The 23,115-nt window shown below is 44.4% G+C and overlaps 1 protein-coding gene across 4 annotated transcripts in view; it reads left to right on the forward strand.

The window, feature by feature from the left end:
- Positions 1 to 1,079: 1,079 nt before the first annotated feature.
- The window catches only part of LOC149308750 (angiomotin-like), a 40,189-nt gene continuing 18,153 nt past the window's right edge, over positions 1,080 to 23,115 (forward strand). For 2 of the 4 annotated variants that reach the window (XR_016282185.1, XM_089536402.1), the window contains exons 1-6: positions 4,186 to 4,281; positions 13,999 to 14,134; positions 14,897 to 15,777; positions 19,715 to 20,189; positions 21,212 to 21,356; positions 22,014 to 22,106. Coding sequence is in view for 3 of the 4 variants with exons in the window: in XM_089536402.1 (XP_089392528.1) it covers positions 14,939 to 15,777; positions 19,715 to 20,189; positions 21,212 to 21,356; positions 22,014 to 22,106 (1,552 nt within the window). In the remaining variant the exon portion in view is untranslated. Of the gene's footprint in view, positions 1,152 to 4,185; positions 4,282 to 5,190; positions 5,262 to 13,998; positions 14,135 to 14,896; positions 15,778 to 19,714; positions 20,190 to 21,211; positions 21,357 to 22,013; positions 22,107 to 23,115 lie in introns of those variants that run through there. The other 2 variants (XM_089536403.1, XM_089536404.1) reach the window with 2 other exon arrangements.

Consider the following 23,115-nt stretch of genomic DNA (forward strand, 5'->3'; position numbering starts at 1 on the left):
TTGCAAATGCTGGAGATAATTCTTTGGGGGAATCTGGTGCTTTTGAAGTCCTAAAGACCTGCCTAGTTTTTCCAAAGCAGGGCAGCAGGAGATGCAACTTGTCTGTCTTAAAAATGCTCCGCTAGAGAGACTTAGGTCCAAAACACACTGCAGAAATAATCCAGTTTGAGAACGCTTTAACTGCCCTGGCTCAGTGCTAAGGAACCCTGGAAACTGTGGTTGAAGTGGAATCATAGCTCCATAATTGTATACCAATACTACTAGCAAAAGTTTGGAACAATTACTAAAGATAAAAGGAGAAAGTGCAAAGGTAGGTTTAATAAAAGAATGACCACAGAAGGAAGGCCTGTGTAGGTTCAACCTGGACAAGGAAGAAATCGAAATCAAGGATTCCTGTACCTTGGATCAAATATGAATAGGAATTGATAGGAAGGAAGAGTGCAGTCAAGAAATCATAAGAGGAACATTAGGGAGTGCAAATGTGTTTTATTTGGTTTTAGTTCTGGGATCCAAAGCAAAAGGAGAAAGACCAAAGCAGCTCCCAATTGGGACTTAAAACAAAACACGAGTTAAAAAGAAACGCATAGTAGCAAAGTTTTTAAAGAAGAGATTGAAACATTGTAAAAGAGTTTTTAAAAGGGCATCAAATCGCAGTGATGCCAAAACAAAAGGACAGAGGGTCACTGGGACTTTTGCGTACAGAGTAGCAACACAAAGGATGCAGCCTTGTGGAAACTTACTAGCCCTTGCAGAATTGCATCCTCCATGTTGCAGATCACAAGCCAAAGGGAGGCAATGGTGGGACCCAGTCCATTGCACAGGGCTCCTTTCCAAAAAGGGACTGCAAAGCCCATCGTCCTTGAGGAAACCCCATCTTCTCTCCATTGCAGCTGGGCATGCATCTTGCTTTTGCATTTGGCTCCTTGGCTCACTCTCCGATTGCAAAAAACTAGCCGCATGCCCAGTTGCAATGGCCAAATTTTGCAAAGAGGCGGAGGGACTACATTTCCCAGGAGCCTTTGGGGGCGGTGCCCTGGAGGCCTGCTGGGAATTGTAGTCCAAGGTGGGGCTGGGATGGAGGAGGAGGAGGAGATGGTTGTGGAGCGTTAGCCTTCAGGATTTGCTGCGTTTGCACCATGATGGGCGTCGAGGTAAAGGATTTGCAGGGCAGCCTTTGAAATGGGGGTCTTATATACATATGTGGGGGGTCTCTTTGTCTTCCCATCCTTCATGCTTCCATTGGACCCCTTGCACCCCTTCCCTGGCCCCCTTTTGTCCAGTTGCAATGGGGACCTCCGAGTAAAAGGTTCTCCTAGAGATTGTTGCAAAGTTGCTTTCACTTGGTACTGTCTTCCTGCAAAATCCTTTCCTCTTTATGGAGGCAGTGTTTTCCTTTTTTGGCAGGCTTTGTTCAGAGGGAGGTTTGCTTTTGTTTTGCTTTTGCCGCCCTCTGAGGCCGAGAGAGTGTGACTTAGCAGCCCCCAAGAGTCACCCATTAGGTCTCTATGGCTGAGCAGGGCATCCAAACCCTGGTCTCCAAAGTTTTTGATGCTCAAACCACTTCTCCAAACTTCCTCTTGCTTTCTAGATCGATCGGCCAAGTCACATACTCTCAGTTTAGTAGCAGTAGTAGTACCACATTATATATAATGGGAATTGAGCATCCACAGATTTTGGTATCCATGGGGGTCCTGGAATCAAATCCCTGCGGATAACAAGGATCCATTGCAATAGTAATAATAATAATACCCCATTGTATTTAATGGAACTTGAGCATCCACAGAGGTCCTAGAACAAAGCCTTACCAAGGGCCTGTAATAATAATAATAATAGTAGTAATAATAATAATAATAATAATACCCAATTGTATTGAATGGGACTTGAGCATCCATGGATTTTGTTATCCAAGGGGTTTCCTGAACCAAACCCCAACAGACACCAAGGACCCTATTTACCAATGTAAGGAACCTGCCACCTATATTTGTTTTAACAGAAGCGTCAAGTCTGTGTTCTTCCCAAACTTTAGTTCTCCAGAAGTTTTGGACTTCAGCTCCCAAATTGTCTGGGGCTCCTGGGAGTTAAAGTCCCAAACGCATGGAGGACCAAAGTTTGGGGGTCAGTGCTGGGTGGCATCACCCTGGGACTAACATTGCATGCTAAGTGACTTCAAAATCGCTAGTCCTCATTGTCCTCAGGCAATAGGAAGGGCTAACGGGGTTGTTTTGGGCCCATTAGTTTCAGTTCCCTCCAGGTTCCCACCATGATCCTTGGTGTTCCTCTTTGCTTTCCTTTCCAGCTGGAGCTGCAAGGCTGGGTTGCCTCCAAAGCCCAGTGGGTTGTTTCCAGGAGCAGCCGGCCAAATGTTTTGGGCGCTGAAACAACAGCCTTGCCCTGCGGTTTTTGCCTCTGAGGTTCCCAGCCTAAAAGCCTTTCTTTGATCCTGTCCTCCAAAAACTTGTCAAACCTTTTGTCCAACTGTCCAAAAGTCTGGCTCTGTATCCTTGAGTTCAGTCCAAGGTTGCAGACCCAGAGTGCCTTCCAGATGCCATTGAAACGCAACTCCCATCATCCACAAGCAATAGCCATGCAGTACTATACTATACAAGTGTCGATGAATACACTCTTTCTTTTGCTATGGAGGTCTAGTGCCAAAGAGAAGTAGATTTATTTTAGGATGGGCTTTTGTAGATTGTCTGAGTTTTCTAGGCGCATCGCGCGCAGCATTTGAACTTCAGATATATTCGAACATTGGATTGCAATCCATGACAATCTGCAGCCGAATAAATTTCTTGGGTTTAGAGCTCTGGTGCCACAACTAACTACCATTCCCATAATTTCATAGAGCCATGGCGGTTAAAGTGGGCTCAAACTGGGTTATTTCAGTGGTGCGGACACATCAGGAAATGGCTTTCTCTCACCCCATTCCTCTAAGGAAAGGATGGCAACAACCACAAGAGGCATTGAGAGGCTTCCAAACCCTTCTGCAACCTGGCACTTCTTTCCAAAAGAAGCAGCCCTTTTTCTTTCTTTGCTTCTTGTGCAACTCAACTTTGCAAAGGCCTGAGTGGCTTTCCAAAAGCGCTTTCTTCCTGTGGCCTTTCCTGTCCTCCGAAATCCTGGTGGCGTGATCTATTCATGGAAAAAGTGCACGCTTCCTTCATGCGCCAGGCCTTCGGAGGAGGGGAACCAGAGGCCTTGCTTTTGCCAAGGGAACCTGGGGTGATGCCCTGCTTTTCTCTCTCTCTCTCTCTCTCTCTCTCTCTCTGCTCTTGTCCTGTCTGGCTCAAGTTTTCAGGCCTGGCTTTGTTTAGCTGGAAACACAGGGCCCTCTGCTCTGCTTCTCAAAGGGAGGAAAGGCCTTCCCATGAAAGCCGACCCCAAAAAGAAGAGAAGAGGGGAGCCACTGGGAGATGCAATCTCTCTGCACCCATCTGGAAAGAGGCAGCAAGTGGAAGCTGCCTTCTCTTTTGGATGGGACCCTGGAAGTGCCATGCACCTGCAGAGACTCCCTGCGCTGGGCAAGAGGGGCATGTGGCCCTTGGCTGCATTAATGGAGGCCCTCAGTACAGCCCTTTATCCCAGGGAACCCTCTCCTGGGGTCAGTTCGAAAGCTGAAGTGGTGTCAGTCTGGATTATTTCTCCAGTGTGGACGTGGCCTTTAAATGCAAGCCTCCAGAATACACACACAAAGAGAGAGACACATGGCTGGCTTTTCAAGGGTCCCCCAAAGCCTCTCCAAGGAGGGCTTCCCAGCCCAAAGGACCCTCCCTCCCTCCCTTCTTTAGGCTGTCAGGCATCCTTCCTTCCTTCCTTCCTTCCTTCTCTTCCTCCTCTAGGCTGCCAGGCTTTCTTTCTTTCTTTCTTTCTTTCTTTCTTTCTTTCTTTCTTTCTTTCTTCCCTCCTTCATCAAGGCTTCCAGGCTCTCCCTCTTTCTCTCTCCCCCCCCCCTCTTCCTTCCTTCCTTCCTTCTCAAGGCTTCCAGACATTCATTCATTCTTCCTTCCTTCCTTCCTTCCTTCCTTCCTTCCTTCCTTCCTTCTTCCCTTCAGTCCAGCCCTCCAATTCCTGGCTGGAGGCATTGGCAGCAGAGGCAGAGAGGCTGGTCCTTCTCCTCCTCCTCCCTGTTGGGTCCCTCCTCCTCCTCCTCTGCTTCCCTCCCTCTTCCCCCTTCCTTCTCTTCCTCCCTTCTTTCTTTCCATCTTCCCCTCCTTCCTTCCTTCCTTCCATCCGGGGGAGATGGACTGGCCACCGCCGGAGGAGCCCCTCTGCCTCCCTCCCCAGGTAGGGAGAGCCAGGCTGAAAAGTCAGGCTTCTTTGGGCTGGGTTTTGAAGGCCAGATCTTTCAGAGATGGTCACTTGGGGTTTTGGTCTTCGATGGGGAACAATGGCTGGCAGCCTGGCCCGCCTTGGCCTGGGTTCAAGTCCTGCAAATGAAACAGGCAGAGTTTCGACTCATGCCAGTTAAGACAGCTCACTGCTCTTTTGGTTATTGATTTAAGTATTGATAATCTATTTATCGATATTAAGTCCTGATGTGCCATTCTGGGCATGGTGCGTTGCTAGCTTGTTGTGTGCCTTCAAGGAGTTTCTTGTTGATTTATGGCAAAGCTATCGTAGGGTTTTCTTGGCAAGATCGGTCCAGAGGAGCATCCTCCGAGGCTGAGAGAGTGCGACCTGACCAAGGTGGGTTTCCAGGGCTGAGCCAGGATTCGAACTCCTGTCATAATCCGGCACTCAGACCACTACTAAACACTTTCCCTTTTGGTCACTTTCAGGTCTTCTTTCCCTTGATCAGCCTTAGACTCCTTAACTTTTCCTTTCCCTTTCTCCATTAATCTATTGATAATTTTAGGCTCTGGAATGGCAGACTTTTGTTTCCAAATGGGAAGAACCAGGACTGACTTTGGATTTCCTCATCCTCCATTGTTTGGCTTTATTTATTTAATTCAGCTTCCTCTTAAACTTGGATTGCTTGCAAGCCTCTTTGCATTCCTTCATTTTCTTCTTCTCTTCCAAATCCATTTAGTTTGGAGAAAGTCTGGGCTACTCTCCTTTCTTTCTTTCTTTCTTTCTTTCTTTCTTTCTTTCTCCCTTTGTCTGCTTTTCTTTTTTTAATCCTTTCTGTGTCTTTATTGAGGAAGCTATTTTAGAGACAAGGCTCATGTTTCAGCAGAAAGATACCATTTTGGTTTGGCATAAATTAAAACAAGGGAGTAGTAAAATGATAAACAAGAGCAAGAAACGGTGAATCGAAAAGTATGGTAAGTTTGGTAGAAAAGGCAACTTTAATTCTATTTTATACCACTTTTCTATGTTTTTAATTGTACTGTTCTTTTAATATTGTGTGCCGCTCTGAGTCCCAGTTCTGGAATAAATAAATGCAGTACTGATACCGATCCTACTACTAATATTAGTAACAAGAACATATTATTAATATGTTAGTATTAATAACAAGAATATTAATAACAAGAATGGAGTTTACTTTGTTCTATGCAGTGATGTTGGTCTGACAGTTTGGGTGCTTTCCTTCCCTTGCAGATGAAGGTTGCTTTAATTGCCGTGGCTCCATGCTATGGAATCCTGGGATTTGTAGTTTTGTCGTGGCGCCAGAGGTCTCCGACAGAGAAGGCCAATTATCTCACAAAAACCACAGAATTCCATAGCATTGAGCCATGGCAGGTGAAGCAATATCAAACTGGATTATTTCTGCAGTGCGGATGCAGCCGGAGCATACAGCTGGATGCTGTAGGTTACATTTCGGAGGAAGGAAAACCCTACAAAATGCATGGGGTCCCCATAAGTCAACAGGCGACTTAATACCTTTTCTTAGACAAGGAAAACTCAGAGGTGGTTTTGCAACTTCCTGAAATAGAGCCTCCAGCATCTGGGATTCATCGGTCTCCCATCCAAGTACTAACCAGGGCTGGCACTGCTTAGCATCCAAGATCAGGTGGGAACATGTTTTCCAGATATGGCCCTCCTTTGATTTAAATGCTGAGCATAATAACCTAAGGGCACCAGATCCCATCTCATCTTGGAAGCTAGGCAGTCTCAGCCCTGGTTATTACTTGGATGGGAGACTGACAAATCCCAGGTTCCATGCAGCTTCTGTTCCATTGCAGTGTCTTGTGTGTCTGCGAGGTTTGAATAGGGGAATATAACAACCAAGGTCCTTCCCCTTGTGTCCTCTTCCATGTTATTTGTTGTGTGTGCCTTCAAGTCATTTCTGACTTATGCATGGTCTGAGTCTTGGACTATGACTCTAGGGACCAGGATGTGATTCCCCGCTTGGCCATGGAAACCCATTGTGTGGCCTTTGTCAAGTCACACTCTCTCAGCCTCAAAGGAAGGCCATGGCAAACCTCCTCTGAATAGATCTTGCCAAGAAAGCCGCATCATAGGTTCACCTTCGGGTCGTCTGGAAATACCTTGAAGGCATACAACAACAACGGTCATTTTTATACAGTATATTAAAAATACTCCCAGCACTCTTGGCAAACCCAGTGATGAAGGATATTGGAAGATGCAGTCCCAGATGATTTTCATCTTCTTCCATGGATTACTGTTGTATAACAACAGCCCTCTGTGTCCATGGATTCCTTATCCACGGATTCAACCATCCACGGCTTGGAAATATATATCCCCAAAGGCAAACCTTAATTTTATCATTCTATATCAGGGACACCATTTTACTAAAGGTATCATTGTTTGGATGTTATTGGATTTACCAGTTTACTGTGTCAGGGAGACTTGAGCATCCATGGATTTTGGTATCCAGAGATGATTCTGGAACCAAGCCCCAGCAGAGACCAAGGACCCACAATATTGTAATTTTTTTGTGCGTATTTTATCTAGATAGTTTATTTTACAATTGTATTCAGTACTGTTATATGTTTATTATTCCTCCCTCCCCAACGGATACCAAAGGCCCACTGTACCTTGCGTGTGTATCGTGCGCCTTCAAGTCATTTCTGACTTATGGCATTCCTAAAGGGAACATTTCACAGTGTTTTCTTGGCAAGATTTCTTCAGAGTGGGTTTGCCATGACCATCCTCTGAGGCTGAGAGAGTGTGACTGGCCCATACTGGTTTTCCATGGCTGAGCCAGATTTCGAACCCTGGTCTCCAGAGTCATAGTCCAATGCACAAACCATTGCACCACGTGGCTTTCTGTGCAGAATACCTGGTTTGCGTGTGTGTGTGTGTGTGTGTGTATGAAAGAGCTGTGCACTTACGATTGCGTGTGTTGCACATCCTGCAGCGCCAGCTTGTGTTGCTCCAGAGGCTTCCTGGCAGGGCAGGGAGAGGAATGTGGCCAAGCAAGTCCTCCAGCTTTCCAGCGGCTCCCGGTTCCCACGGTGGGGTGGGACTCCTTTGGGTTCCTTCCAGGCCGGCCCGGGACGGTCAGAGTAAGGTGGAACCAGGGAGACCCGACACGGGGGTGAGACACCCCAATTCCTTTTGAGATGTTTTCCATGTGCATTTAGCTGTCTTGGAAAGAACCCAACCCTAGGAGTCCAGAGGAGGGTGACCCAAATGGAAACCCCTAAACCCTATGAGGATCAGCTTAGGAACCTGGGCATGTTTAGCTTGGAGAAGGGAAGGTTAAGGGGTGTAATGATGGCCCTGTTTAAATATTGGAAGGGAAGTCACACTGAGGATGGAGAGAGCTTGTTTTCTGCTGCTCCAGAGAATAGGACATGGAGCAATGGATTCAAGCTACAGTGGTACCTCCACATTTGCTGTGACTAGCGGTGAAGGACCTTTATGACTGTGGGAAAACTGCACATAAAAATACTTATTCTTTTCACCTAATAGAACACCTCTCTAGGGATCTCCAGGTCCTCCAGTGCATCTCTATGGTCAACATCTGCCAGATGTTGATCATAGCATCATGCTGGAGGACCTACAAATGCCTAAGTTCTTCAGCACAACTCTATGGTCAATGTCTGGCAGAGTTGCGCTGGAGGCTTAAACCAGTTTCACATATTTTTTGGGAAGGGGAAAAGGACCATTGTAAAGAATCAAATTTGGAAAAACAAATGTCTTTTGGTTAGTTCAGAGGATGCTGATATTGAGCACCTGAAGCTTGTATTGCGATGCAATGTCTCATGTGGTTTTTATTAAAACGGAGAACCCAGAGCCAGAAGCCTGGATTAAATCAGCAGAGGAATGGCAAAAAAACCACAAGGAGAAGCAACGAAGAAGGAGAATGACGTTGGCGCATTCTTGAGATATTTGTGGGATGGGGCTGCTCACAGCAGGAGCAAAAGAGGAGGACCTGGAGTATGTATGGGAGAACAAAGCAAGCTCCTAGCAAAGCCGTTATTACTCCCCATTAATCCTGGTCTGGCTCCTAAGAACTTACCTAGAATCGTACCTAAGTATCACATGGGACATGTACCATAGTCCACCCTCTTATGCAACTAAAACATCCTTGAAAGCTGTCTCTCCAACGTCAGTTTAAACAAATGGCTACCTGTTGGAACCACGCAGCTGCCTTAATGCTGTTGGATTGCAAATCCCATCCATGCCAAGCAGCCCCACCAGTGATCAGGAAATCTGGGAGTTGCAATCCAGTAAGAGATGGGAGGACCACACCATTTCCATGTCTGCTGCGAATGTAGAGCTCAAAACTATGTGTGTATAGTTGAATTCACATATATTCTTAACTCACTAGGACTTGCTGCCAGGTAAGTGTGCATAAGATTGCAACTTTGCAGGAAAGTAGAGTGAAACCAACAGGGAAACATACTCTCAGCCTCATGGGAAGGCAATGGCAAGCCGCCTCTGAACAACTCTTGCCCAGAAAAACCCAGGATAAGTTTGCCTTAAGAGTCCTCATGATCGGGGTTGCCTTAGGGTCACCAAGATCAAATTATGGCGTTCTCTTAGTAATTACAATAGGCCCTTGTTATGTGCTGGGATTTGGTTCCAGAACCCAATAACAAAATCTGTGGATGCTGAAGTCCCATTAAATATAATGGCACAACAAAATGGTGCTCCTTGTATAAAATGGAAAATCAAGGTTGGCTATTTGGAATTTATACTTTTTAGGGAATATTTTCAAGCCGTGGGTGTGCAAATCTGTGGGTTTCATCCCACTTTCCTGTGAAGTTGCAATCCTATGCACACTTACCTGGCAGCAAGTCCCAATGAATTAGTCCTGTACTATGTATGAATTAAACTTAATCATGCATAGTTTTGAGCTCTGCATTCATTCACAGCAGAGGTGGAAACAGTGTGTCCCCCAACCTCTTGTTGGACTGCACCTCCCAGAATGTCTGATCACTGTCTGTGTTTCTTGGGGCAGATGGGACTTACAATCCAATGGCATCAAAGAGTTGCGTGGTTCCCATGGGTGAGTAGATACTGTGGTCTTTCATTCCAGTTAGCTTTGGAGAACTTGGTGCATGTGAACAATAGCCAGCAAAGATAAAGTAAAATGAATTATTTTTAAAATGTAGAAGTGAGATCAGGCCAGCCTCAAACAATTTGGAGAGTTCATCTCGACCTGCTCTTTCATTGAGCTTGGAAAACTCCCTGACTGCATTCCAGCCCTCACCAGTTTTGGTGTTGACTTTTGGACTTTTGATGGACAGGGAAGCGGTCCATCAAGTGAACCAAGGCTATGGGCTGGACATCTTTGTTTTTTCCTCCTTAGGGACAGAGGGGAGCGTTGAAACTGAGCCCTGGTATGAGATCACCTGGCGATGGGCACCTGGCCCTCCGTCCATCCGTCTGTTGCTTTTGAAGCGGTGGGATGATCTCATGCCAAGACTATGCCTCTAGCCATTACTCCTTGTTTCTAATTAACAAGAGATCGAAGGTGGTTCTCACTCACTCTCTCTCTCTGCCTCTGGTATGAGGATGTATATGATGCTAACCATGCACCTGTTTGTGGCGCCACACCTGTGTACACACCTGAGGTACAGTTGGCAAGCAGAGGCAGCCTTGGGGCTAGTTTGAGGCAGGCAAGGGCAACATAAATGGCTCAGGTAGACGACGTGTCCCTCTTTCCGAACTCGCCCAGCTGTAACATTTACTTAAATGGGAGACATGGTGTGCTCTGCTTTTTAATCTATGCAAAGGAAGGATGAACTGTAGTAGGCATTTTGGCTGGGGATTCCTTAAATTGGGGACTCTCCAGGGACTATCTTATCCACGCTTGCAGGAATAAAGAAGCTTAGTGTGGTTTTGGTGGCTGTTCCTAATTTTGGTTGTGGGTGAACTTGGAAATACGTTATTATATTGTGGCTGTTGTGGAGTGAGAGGAGAATTCTGTAAACATAGGAGTGCAGCTCCCATCATTCCTAGCCAGAGGATCCCATCGGCAGGCAAGATGGGAGTTGTAGTTCAGCTGCCTCTGGAAGTGGGTGGCATTGGGAGGTCAGGTTTTGGTCCTGGAACACGGGGAGGGGGCTGCACAGAATATGCATGAAATGCAAAGGCAAAATGCAACCAGAAGTGGAGGACTTCTGTTTTTTGAAAACTAAAAATGTTTGGATGTTGTTGTTGTTCTTGTTGTTCTTGTCATTATGCATTGGGCCCTTGATATCCACTAGGATTTAGATCCAGGACCCCCCTTGGATACCAAAATCCATGGATTCTCAAGCCCCATTGCATACACTAGAGTATTGTTATTATAATTATTATTAATATCACAGTGGGCCTTTGACAATGAGGTGTTATTACTACTACTACACTGGGTCCTTGGTATCCGATGGGGATTTGGTTCCAGGACCCCCCTTGGATACCAGAATCCATGGATACTCAAGACCCATTATATACATTGGGGTAATAAATGGCTGCCCTTTATATAAAATGGCAAAATCCAGTTTTTGTTTTGGCATTGTTTCTGAATTTCTACCTATGGATGTCTGAATCCGTGGATAAAACCTCTGTGGATACAGAGGGCCAGCTGCATTCAGATATACATAATGAGAAATCTTGGAGATGGGATTGAAGTCTAAACACAAGATTCATTTATGTTTCATATGCAGCTTACACGCATAGCCTGAAGGTAATTTTATACATAACATTTTACTAATTTTGTGCATGAAACAAAGCGTGTGAACCATCAGAAAGCAAAGGGGTGTCACTATTTGGGCTACTCATATGGACCATTTTGGGATTTGGAGTGCAGTTGGAGTGCCATCTGGGTTATTCCACTATTTACTCAAATAATTCTCTCTTTTGACCAAGAGATTTTGCAACTTCATCCTGAGAGCAACGTAGGCCTTTGGATCCTGAAGCCGTGCCAGATCTTGGTCTGACTCTTTGCCTACGAATAGTATCTGTGAAATTCTAGGTTGGATTCAAGGCATCTTTGGATGTTTTGAGTCGGAGGTGTTGGATGCGCTGATGAAGGCTAAAAGCTGGGCACCAAACGTCTGTCCCTTTTCGCCCAACCCTTTCCCTAATCAATCCTCTGTTGCAAAACTTTACTTGTGGAAGACTTTCAAGGTTAACTTTGATCTTGTGTGCACAAGTTTATTGCCGGTTGTGAGACGAAAAGCATTTCTTGTTAATGAGTGGCAGCTTGGCTGGTCCTACCCTTCGGTGGCTTCCATTTGCAATGCAGACAGGTATTTTTGTGGCGTTTATGAACCCCATCACAATTAATAGCCCTTGGATGCTGCGTTAATTGACACGGCTGCATTCTGTGCAGCGCTGGGATCTGTAGTCTGGTGAAGCGCTAGAATGCTTTGAAATCTAAATGCACCTTGATTGAGATAGCAACATTTTGTGCTGCTGCAGTTAAGATCTGTGAAATAAAATGATTGATGGATGGATTGAAGCTCCACATAGAGAGCCAGCGTGGGGTAGGGATTTGAGATTCTGGAGACCAGGGTTCGAATCTCTGCTTGGCCATGGAAACCCACTGGGAAGCCGTGGGCAAGTCACTGTCTCTCAGCCTCAGAGGAACGCAAAGGCAAACCCCTCTGAGCAAACCTTGCCAAGAAAACCCCATGACCTTGGGGTTGCCATAAATCAGACATGACTTGAAGGTACACAACAACGACCACAATAACAACCTCCACACAATAGAATTTCATAAAGTGGAACCGCGGCATCTAAAGTGGAGTCCCATTGCTATAATTGCCTAGGGTGAAAAGGTACCGTATTTCCAAAATGGAACATAACTCTTCTGAAAACAATGTGCAACGAGTCTCCCCTTCCATTGGGAAAGAATAGGTCTTAGAGTCCACAAGGCTTATTTCCATGGAAAACAGGGGGACAAGTCATGGGAACAAGCTTGCTTATTTCCTCTTTGCATCTTCCCTGTAGCAAATGAACCCTTTCTCATCTCCACTTAAAAGAATTACTTCCTAATTAGAGTCCTGGCTAGTTTGGGCAGGTTTTCACAGTGCTCCGAACCGAGTGCCTTCGTTTCACAAGCGGAGGCAAAGAGACTTGTTGCTTGCTAGGATTGCAGCAACAAATCTAAAATATGATAGGTAGTGGGTGACTTAGCTGCAAATAGTACATCCTCAAAAGACCATTAATGCATGGGCTGAATGTGTTCCCTTTCATGAAAGTAGCCTTTTGAGTCTCAAAATTGTATCTGCGCATGAAATGAAGCTGGTAAGAAGCGGTTGTGGCGATGTTCAACTCCAGAGAGTAGCGCATATGACCTGTATGTATATGGCAGGGAAAGGTGGAGTAATGTTCTCTACTTCTGTTCAGTCAATGTTTGGGGGGTTTCATAGGAAAACATGATTACTTTCAGGATGCAAACTGCTTTGAAGCTTTCGCCCTTGCAGCTACTCTTGCAATCAAGATTAAATTTGGCATTTTATGATGCCTAGAGTGGAGGATTGTACCAGAGCAGATTTTGCCTTTCTGTTCTTAATGCAATCCGTTTGCTGGAAATTTTGTGGAGTACTTTAATGCATCCCTCAAAATCTGGCAGGAGGAGATTTGGGTTGGCTCTAGTGATCTCTCTGGGTTTGGCTGTGCGAGAGTCACATAATGAAAGGCTCAGTGGAGGAAAGTGTGTGTGAGTGTGTGTTTTAATTACAATAACCGTGCAAACTTGGCTGAAAGGTTACTAGTTATCACTACATCCATTTGCTGCTATTTATAAAGCCTTGGAAGACTTGACTCAGCACTTCCCCAAATTTCTTTCTCTGTCTTTTTCTCTCACACACAACACTCACACTCACAATTTCGCTTAAAATCCTGCCTACGCTGCAAAATTCCTGGATCCCACTTCCCCCCCAAATCCACTTCCTTTGCAAGGAAGCAATGCAACACTGAACCGTACACATTTCTCTTTGGACAACCTTAGTGTGCAGTTCTAATCTGAAGATGTGCTTCTGTGTTTCCGAACGCCCTTTGTGTTGTTGTTGGTAAACTTTTATCTTGCTTATCCTCCAAGAAGCTTAGGAGGTCTATGGGTTCTTCTCTTCTCTTGAGTATGTATTTGAGCCTGCCCTTCTTAGAAATGTGACATTTGTGGGGAAAGGGGGATGACATTCTTCTGGAATTTATGGGTGGGTAGAAAATGCAATATTATTGGGGTGTGTGTGCAATATTAGTGCTCTTGATAGGTCAAAACTCATAGTGTTACTTTTGCAACATAAAATGCATTCTTTCTGATTTGCCTTGGTATGAAAGTATCATGTTGGCCATATTAAGAGTACAGTTTACTCAGAAAGTGGTTACAAATTCAGTTTTGTTGTTGTCGCTGTTGTTGTGTATCTTCAAGTTGTTCCTGATTTTCGGCAACCCTAAGGTGACCCTATCACAGGGTTTTCTTGGCAAGGTTTGTTCAGAGTCCAACAGTATCTGGACGGCAGACACTCTTTTCCATAGATTTTTGTTGTAAGGTCAAACTCCTTACAGTTGTGAGACGGCACAATTTTGTACACTAACTCTGAGCAATTCTGATATAGAAGAGGGGTCAGTGAAGTTAAGGAGAAAACATCTTGGTGGAAATAGTGGTGCTTTGATTGCGTTTCTCAATGTTTTTCTCCGTTTTCTCTTTTGCAGAATGTACTAAAGCCTGACGGAATTGTCAAGTAACCCAAATTACCAAAGAGTCCAAAAGAAGACTAGTTTGCTTGACTTGTGGGGAGAAAAGCATCCGTATCTCCTGATGTCTCTCTTCTGACTCCCAAGAGCCAAAGTGAGTCACGCTGTATTGCATTCACCTTCTGTAGGATGTCTCTCTTTTTCCAAAGGTAGATTTTGCAAACCATGGTCCATCGATGAACCAGTAAGGGATGGTGGGGATGCACTTACAGTATATTCCTGGGTAACTTTAGAATCCTTTCTTTCTTCCCTAAAGTATTTATGTTTATATCCCACTTTTCTTCTTGCCCATTTTCATCTTCACCTTAGTAACCCTGTGAGGTGAACACAACCAAGGGATAATGACTGAACTGAGTTTGCTCTATTTAGCATGGTGGCCTGGTGGGGATTTGAATCCAGGTCTCTCCGGACCTAGTCCAGTGCTCAGTCTAACCTCTGCATTTAGCTCCCTGTAGTAGTTGTCCTGCTCTGGGCTGGGGTGTTGCCCCATGCTGCCAGTTTGGCCAGTTTTGCAGCCTTCTTCTCCATTAATTTTCAGTCTGTAGAAGAGGGAGATGGGATCTCGGTCTGGCAGGCCTTATTTGGGTCATAGAAGTTCCCACTGAAGGAGCTGCTTCTACTCTTATCTCCAATCTCTGGTAAGAGATAAGGAGCAACTGGAAAGCTAAGAAGGTGTTGAAGCAAAAGGAGTTCTGGTTTGCAGCCCTGGAGCATTTTTGCATGGCCTGTGAGCTCTGGTTTGCAGCCTTGGAATATATTTTTGCATAGCCTGTGCGCTCTGGTTTGCATACTAGCTGGGGTTTTGCATGCCTGAAAGCTTTGGTGGGCTAATCATCCCATTTCCCTCCCTCTCTAGGCGCCCCCTTTCACCCTCCACCCGCGGCGCATCGCTGTTGAGATGAGGACTTCAGAAGAGCAGTCGGCCACGACAGTTTTACAGCGATTGCTGCAGGAGCAGCTCCGATATGGCAACCCGAACGACAACCGCAACCTCCTCGCTCTGCACCAGCAAGCCACAGGCAACGTGCCTCCTTTTGCTGGCAATGGGAACCCGGGGGCTCCCGGCGAAGGGCTGAGCTCCCAGGACCACCAGCTTGGGACCCATGTGGCCCGCCAGGAGCCTCAGGGCCAGGAGATTCAGCTGGACAACAGTGTCATGGAGAAGCAGCTCTCCCCGAGGCTCCAGAATAGTGAAGACCTCCCGACTTACGAGGAAGCCAAAGTCCAGTCTCAGTATTTCAGGGGCCAGCCGCACGCCAGCGTTGGGGCGGCGTTTTACGTGACCGGCGTTTCCAATCAGAAGATGAGGACGGAAGGGCGCCCCACGGTCCAGCGCGTGAGCCCTGGGAAGGTCCACCAGGACGAGGGGCTGAAGGACTTGAAGCAAGGACACGTCCGCTCCCTGAGCGAGAGGCTGATGCAGTTGTCGATGGCCACGAGTGGCGTGAAAGCCCACGCCCCGGTCACCAGCGCCCCCCTCTCTCCGCTCTCCCACCAGCAGACCAATGACTTCTATAAGAATTCAGGGCCACCGGCCCCTCCGCAGCCAAACATGAAAGGGATGGAGCACAGGGGGCCACCCCCGGACTATCCGTACAAAAATATGTCCGGCCCACCCATGAGCTGCAAGCCACAGGACCTCGGGCACTTCTATGGTGACCATCGCTTGGCCCAGCAAAGCCGGTCGGACGGACCGATGATGAGGTACCAGCATCCTCCAGAATATGGATCGTTCAGGTAAGCGGTGCTTCCTTCCGTACAAAAGGATGCTCTGACTTCCAAGAAAGGTTGGATGGTTGATTGGTTGGTTGGATGGATGGCTGAATGGTTGGTTGGATGGATGGATGGATGGATGGTTGAATGGTTGGATGGTTGGTTCGTTGGTTGGATGGATGGTCATCGCTCAGGAATGTTTTAGGTCTCCCTCCATGGCAGGGAGGGTAGACCTAAATGGCCCATGATCTTATGAACTCTTCTCTTCATTACTGATAATTACAAGGATTTTTTATTTAGTTTTTTGAGATAGCTAACATTCAGATGTCAAGCATGGTCGGTGGGGCCTTTTCTGTGGCTGCCCCTTAACTCTGAACCTCCTATCCAGGATGGTCCTATCCTGGGATTTGCAGTTTAGTGAGAGGATCTCTAGAATTTCCTGCTGGAGAGCTCTAGTGCCTCCTCAAGCTACAAATCCCAGTTTTCCACAAGGTGCAAGTGGAATCATAGTGCAATAATTCTGAAAGAGGTCTTAGCTCGAACTTTTCTTTTGCTGAGTACTGTAGAAAATGTCAAGGCAATCGTGTCCAGTGCTTGAGGTCAACAAAATCTAAACCCGGAAACCTCAGTAAGAAAGTTGTGCAAATTGTTCATTGCGGTCAAATCACGAAAGGGATTTCTAGTAGTTGGCAAAAAGAGGTCATGCATAATTTTGGGGGGAGAGTCCTCAGTTCCTCTGATTTTGTTTGTTTTCCACCCTGGTTTTTGGAGATGGTTTGCATGCATGACCTGAAATGTCTTGTTTCATAGAAAGCCTCTTTGATCTCCCTGGAATAATATTGCAGCGTGCCAAGAAAGGCGGGTTTTATCATTTTTAAGAAATCTATATATATTGTTTTGCTGATTTGGGACGGATGCATTTTGAGTTTTGCTTTAAGTGCTTTGCAGAAAGTCTTTTTTAGGCAAGTTTTACCCAATATCCTCATATAGATATGTATCACAACAAGTAGGGTTTTGCCAGTATGACTAGAACTTAACTTTCTGGTCCCGATCAATTGATCAATAAATGGTGGCCAACCATTATTTATGCCTTGATTATCCAACAGTCACAGTTCCCTGCGTATAAATTAAAACACATACAACACAAATAGTAAAACGAATCAGTTAAAAGTATGCTTAAACCTGTACAAAATATAACCATAATATAATTTTAATGCATTATTAAAAATAATGTGTACAGAATTATGCTCAGGCTATGTGTATAAAGTGTATATGAAGCATACAGAATTTACGTTTAAACTTTGGGTCCCATTTCCAAGATATCTTATTATGTATATGCAAATATTCCAAAATTAGAAAATATCCAAAATCCAAAACACTTCTGGTCCCAAATATTTCAGATAAGGGAGATTTTAGCCTATAATCCTTCACTTAATTCATTAAATCAATAACTTTTAAAAGATCACTTAGATTTTCTGAAAAAGATCATAATGAACTAATGAACACTAGAAGAAAAATCAAAATGGTTTGGAAACTTTGAAGTTATTGATATTATTGTTGTTTTTTAACAAATTAATTCCAAATTCCAAATAGAGAAACTTTGCCAAATTTCTCCAACAAAAAAGACTGTAATGAGCTATTACAAGGAGAAAAATTGAAATGCTTTGAAAACTTTTGTTTAATGCAAGCAATTGGGGGGTAACCATTTTAATGCAAATCATTTCCAAACTCTGTACTAATCTTCCCATTTTTGGAGCAAAGTACCATCAGCCAAAAAGCATGAGAGGAGGATCGTTTTATGCCAAATTATCATTTGACACAATTAATTAATTAACACAGTTGCTGTTCTCTGAGGCCAGTGACGCAATAAACTTAATAAACTTATTTCTTTGATATTTTATGATGTTGTATTATTTGATCTCATTTTACAAATTGATATTTTTAAGGAGGGTGGGATAGCGGGAGGGGAGAACTTGTTGTTATTTACTTGTGTTTTAAACTCTGTTGTTCCCCACTTCGATCCCCAAAAAGGAAGAGGCGGGATATAAATAAATATATTATTATTATTATTATTATTATTATTTAATGAAAACATTTGTTTTTTCCTGATTGTCATGGACTTGGAGGGGATTAAGAAGTTTCTCAAAACCTTGCAGGCCAAATCTGAAGCCGTTTGGCCTACTTTCCCGCCATCCGCTGAGGCGATTTCTTCCCCTCAGCGAGGCTTCGAGGCCTAGTTAGATAATTTAATTTGGTTCCTAATCTATTTCAAGGGAACAAAAGGCTTCCTTCCTCCTCCATTGTTCAGGGGAACCTGAGGAGAAAACGAACGGTCTCTTTCCCTTTTGTCCTTGTTATTATTATTATTATGAGGAGACTGTGTGGCGAAAGACAAATGTCAGCCAAATTCAGGCGCCTGTGCAGCCATTTTGTTTTCGTGGAAACGCTGCAGTTGTGGACCAGCATCTAATCCGCACTGCAGGGTTAATTCAGTTTGACACCGCTTTATTTATAATCCATTTGTATTTCAATATAATTAAATCACTTAAAAGACATACGTTTCATTAAACTAAACAAACACACTTGACAAACAATATAACAAACAAAAACACAAACAAACATTACTTAAAAGAACTTTCTTTCAGATTGCAATCTCTCTTTTTTAAAAAATGTTTCTTTTTATAGGTTTTCTCTAATCAGAATATTTTTCGTGACATCTATACTTATACTATTATTATTATTATTATTATTATTATTATGATGATGATGATGACCACGTGGAAAAAGTGTATATGAAACGTAAATGAATTTTGTGCTTAAGTATATTTTAAAAATAGGTGGTTGCATGGAAAAGGCATATATGAAACGTAAATTAATTTTGTGATTAATTATTTTTTTAAATATTGTGTATAAACACACCTTCATGGCTGCATGGAAGAAGTGTATATGAAACATAAATGGATTTTTAGACTCGGGTCCCATCTCCAAGATGTCTCATTATGTACATATATGCAAATATAACTATTGCAAAATTGAAAAATATCCAAAACACCTTTGGTCCTAAACATTTCGGATAAGGGAGACCCAACCTTTACTCAATGATGGGGCAGAAAAGGGAATTTCAGCAACCAGGTAACAAGTTAACACCTGCTGAAATTTCCTCTTTTGCACAACCACTAAATGCAGAGGAGCTCTCTCCCATTTTCACTTTGGCAACCCTCTTCTCGGTCCACCTCCTGTCCCACTTTTGCCCGCTTTTGTGGAGATTTCCAGGTCCCATTTTGAAATTTTAGACTGTAGCAACAGTGTCTGAGTCTGCGCCTTCTCCAATTTTCCCTCTTGCATTTGGATTTTGGAACATCTGTATTTGCATGCATGCACCATAATGAAACATCTTGGAGATGGGACCCAATTTTAAAAACAAAATTCATTTATATTGCATAATAATACCACCTTATCCCCATAGCCTAAAGGTAATTTTGTTTTAAAAATAACTTTGTGCATGAAACAAAGTTTGCATCCGTGGAACCGTCAGAAAGCAAAGGTGTCAGGATTTCAGCCACCCATGTGGGTAGTTTTGGATTTTGGAATATTTTGGATTCTGGAAGATAAAGGAGACTCAACCGGCATAGGAACCCTCTCTGTTTTTCACCTTGGCAACCTGGGGGGAGACTCATGTAGGGTTGCCAAAGTTTGTACATCCCAGGTAGGGTTGCCGTTGTGCAAAGCGGAGAGGTCTCCTGTTCTTTTAGTGGTTTTGCAGAAGAGAGAATTTCAGCAAGGGGTTGCTTGTTCGCTGGTTGCCTTGCAAGCCACACTGGCCAAGGTTGCATCTTCTCCCCAACCATTCAAGGTTCAGGATCCCTCTGCAACCGCATCTGGGATGTACAAACCATTGGACCTGTTTGTGTTGGTTCAAGTGAACAGGGCTGGAATTTCTTTCTTTCCTTTTTCTCCGTAGGCAGAACCTAGACCTCCCATTGCAACAGCAGCAGCCGTTTGCGCCGAGGCCCCCCCACCATCACAGCCCGACGTCTTCGCTGACTTCCTTGGGCTCCCTGACGCTGGTCCAGTCCTTGCCGCCTTCCCGGCTGTCTCCTTCCCAGCACCAGCCTCCCCTGACCCCCAGCCAAGGAGATCCCTTCTCTCTGCCACGGACCCAGCCACTCTTCCTCTCCAACCAGATCCACCAAGGAGATCTCTACCGGCTTTGCCAACCAGTCATCGGGCAACAGCAGCAGCAGCCACATCCGGGGGATTCGTACTCGGGGCTGCAGCGGCCTCCGCCAGCGCCGTCTCCTTACCAGCAGATGCCAGTGGATCCCTTCGTCATTGTCTCCAGGGCTCAGCAGATGGTGGAGATCCTCTCGGAGGAGAACAGGTCTCTGCGCCAGGAGCTGGACGGATGCTATGAGAAGGTGGCCAGGTTGCAGAAGGTAGTGGCTAAGGCAATCCCACCTTTCTCTCTCTCTCTCTCTGTCTCCTTACCTCCCTTCTTTGCCCCAGGCTTTTTTTGGATAATGTGTGGAAAACTCTTACAATTTATGCCGAAACTGTAGTGCAGTGCAACTCAAAATGGTGGTCTGCAGCCTCCCATCAGTCCAGTGGACAGCATTTAGCAAGTTTCCAGGAAATGAAGCAAATACTATGCAGGTATACTTCAGTTAACAAAGTCAATGTGTTCCTGGGATTTACTTCTTTAACAGAACATTTGGGACCGGAGGCAGAAAGAATAACAGGGAAAAACTAGGAATAGGTTCATACACCACCAAAAAAAGAGAGAACAGGTCAGCATGTTTTAGCAAACTTTTTGGGCAAAACCAGTGACACGCTTCAGGGGAAGGCAATGGCAAATCTCTGAACAAATCTTGCCGAGAAGACCCCAAGCCTTAGAGTTGCCATAAGTCGGGAATGACTTGAGGTCACACATCAACATGCATGTTATACGCATAGCCTGATGGTAGTTTTATGCACAATATTTTAAACAATTTTATGCATGAAATAAAGTCTGTGTATGTTGAACCATCAGAAAGCAAAAGTGTCACTATCTCAGCCACCCATGTGGGCAATTTGGAGAACTTTGGATTTACAGATAAGGGAGATTCAACCTGTAACAGGTTCTGCCCATGACGTTATCAGTTATCAGACCCCATGTGCATCCTATTCTTGCTTCATTCAAAGGCCAGAATTTTTACTCATCCTCCACTTGTCCCTCATCATAAAGAGAACAGCATTGTTTCAGCACTGCTTTGCAGAATCTCCCTTTGCAATATACCAAAAGGTATCATGTTAAAGCATAATCTGGTAAATACCTTCCTGGGGCAGAAACACCCACCGGACTTTCCAGAGCTGGTCCTTCTTTGGCCCTTATGTATTCACTGCTTAACATTTGTGAACACTCAAGCTGAGGATATAGATGTTCTAGTTACTTTGGTTTTTGTCTTTTCATTTGCCTTAGCTGGAGACGGAAATTCAGCAGGTCTCAGAAGCCTATAAAAACCTGGAGAAGTCGTCCTCCAAGCGGGAAACCCTGGAAAAGGCCATGAGGAACAAACTGGAAGGAGAGATCCGGAGGCTTCATGACTTCAACCGGGATCTCCGAGGTAAAGGGAACATTTTTAAAGACTTCTGCTTTTCAAGTGGAAAAACTGGTGACTGAGTAATATAAGGAATTTAGATAGATGATGATGGTGGTGGTGGTGGCGGTGATGAATTTTATCCTGCCCTCTGTATCAGTGCATTCTTTATCCAAGGATTCAAGCATCCACAACTTGAAAATATTAAGAAAAATATATACATTCCAAAAGCAAGCATTGATTTTGCCATTTTATATAAGGGACATTTTACTATGCCATTGCTTTTAATAGCACTTGAGCATCCATGGATTTTGGTATCCACAATGGGTTCTGGAACCAACCCCCAGCGGATACCAAGGGCCCACTGTATTTAAAAACAATATAAATTAAAAATTATACAAAAACTTTGATAAAACTATATAGTCTTAAGCCATAGAATTAAATAGAAAACTGTGCTTAAAAGAGAAAAAGGTGCACTTTGAAATCTGAGTCTTGTTTCAGCAGTAACCCCACAAGAGTCCTCTTGAACCCATTGTTTCTCAGTTGTTCCTTTCCTAGATGTTTTAATAATAATAATGATAATAGTAATAAACTTTATTTATATCCCGCCTACTTCGATTAGGACCGATTTTGGACTTCAGCACTGACTGTATTAATGCATCCATCCCTTCACTTTTCTTACAGAACGCATGGATACAGCTAACAAGCAGCTGGCAGAGAAAGAATTTGAAGGCTCTGAGGATAATAGGAAGACTATCTCCCAGCTCTTTGCCCAAAGTGAGTCCAAATCACACCCACGTTAGTAACTCCGCTGTGGAAAGGGTGTGACCTTCTGCAGACGAGGATTTAAGACAATTTGCTGTTGCTGTTTGCCATCAAGTTAACTGGGATTTATGGTGACCCTAGGAATGAGGAGGAAAAGAGGGAGACTGCCCTACGGGTGGATGGATGCCATCAGGAAAGCCATGGTTGCCCTGAGTTTGCAAGACCTGAGTAGGACTGTGGATGATCTTGTAGGTCTGGACAAATCTTGCCAAGAAAACCTTGTGATAGGTTGACCTTAGGGTCAAAGGAAGGAACACAACAACACAACCACTGAATACTAGTTTCTAGAAAGCAACAACAACAAAAACATTTTTCTTTACATATTCTTCTTGTATGTTTCCTGGAAGCTGCTGTGGGAGAGGAAACAAAATCATAAGCGGGTCTTGCAGAATCAGGCGCAGCATCTTGAGATTGCTCCGAAAGCATTAGCAATGCTGAGAATGGGATAAGCGTTGACCAAGGGGGAGAAATGCTGTGATGTCTTTGTGTTTTGGACATTTGTTTTGACCCAGAAACAGGGAGAGCAGCAGGAAACCTTTACAATAATGCATTTTTTTGGCACCTGGTTCTGCCTAATTCTTGAGTCATGGGATGTCATAGTTTGGAATGTGGTTTCTCTCCTTTCTTTGGGCTGGGTTTGTTCTGTTCTGGATTTGTGAGTTCCTGAGCTGAGTCAGGATTAGTGTTCAGACAGAGAGGAGGCTGGGTGCCACAGCTGTTATATATATATATATATCCTGATGTATTCACCCATTATTTTCTTCATCTCATCTGGAGCCCCAGGATTGCATGGATTTATCAGTCGGTTTGCCTGCTTGCTTGTATACCACATTTTGTGCAATTTGCATTCAAAGCAGTTTACAAGAAAATAAACTACGATGGCTGCAGTTCGAATTATAACGCATTGTAAGTTGCTTCACTTAACTTTCTTTTAAAAGCAACCCAAACGTTTAAATAAAAA

The sequence above is a fragment of the Sceloporus occidentalis genome, unplaced genomic scaffold, assembly GCF_023333645.1.
Source record: "Sceloporus occidentalis isolate IW3139 unplaced genomic scaffold, rSceOcc1.0.p SCAF_8, whole genome shotgun sequence".
NCBI lineage: Eukaryota > Metazoa > Chordata > Lepidosauria > Squamata > Phrynosomatidae > Sceloporus > Sceloporus occidentalis.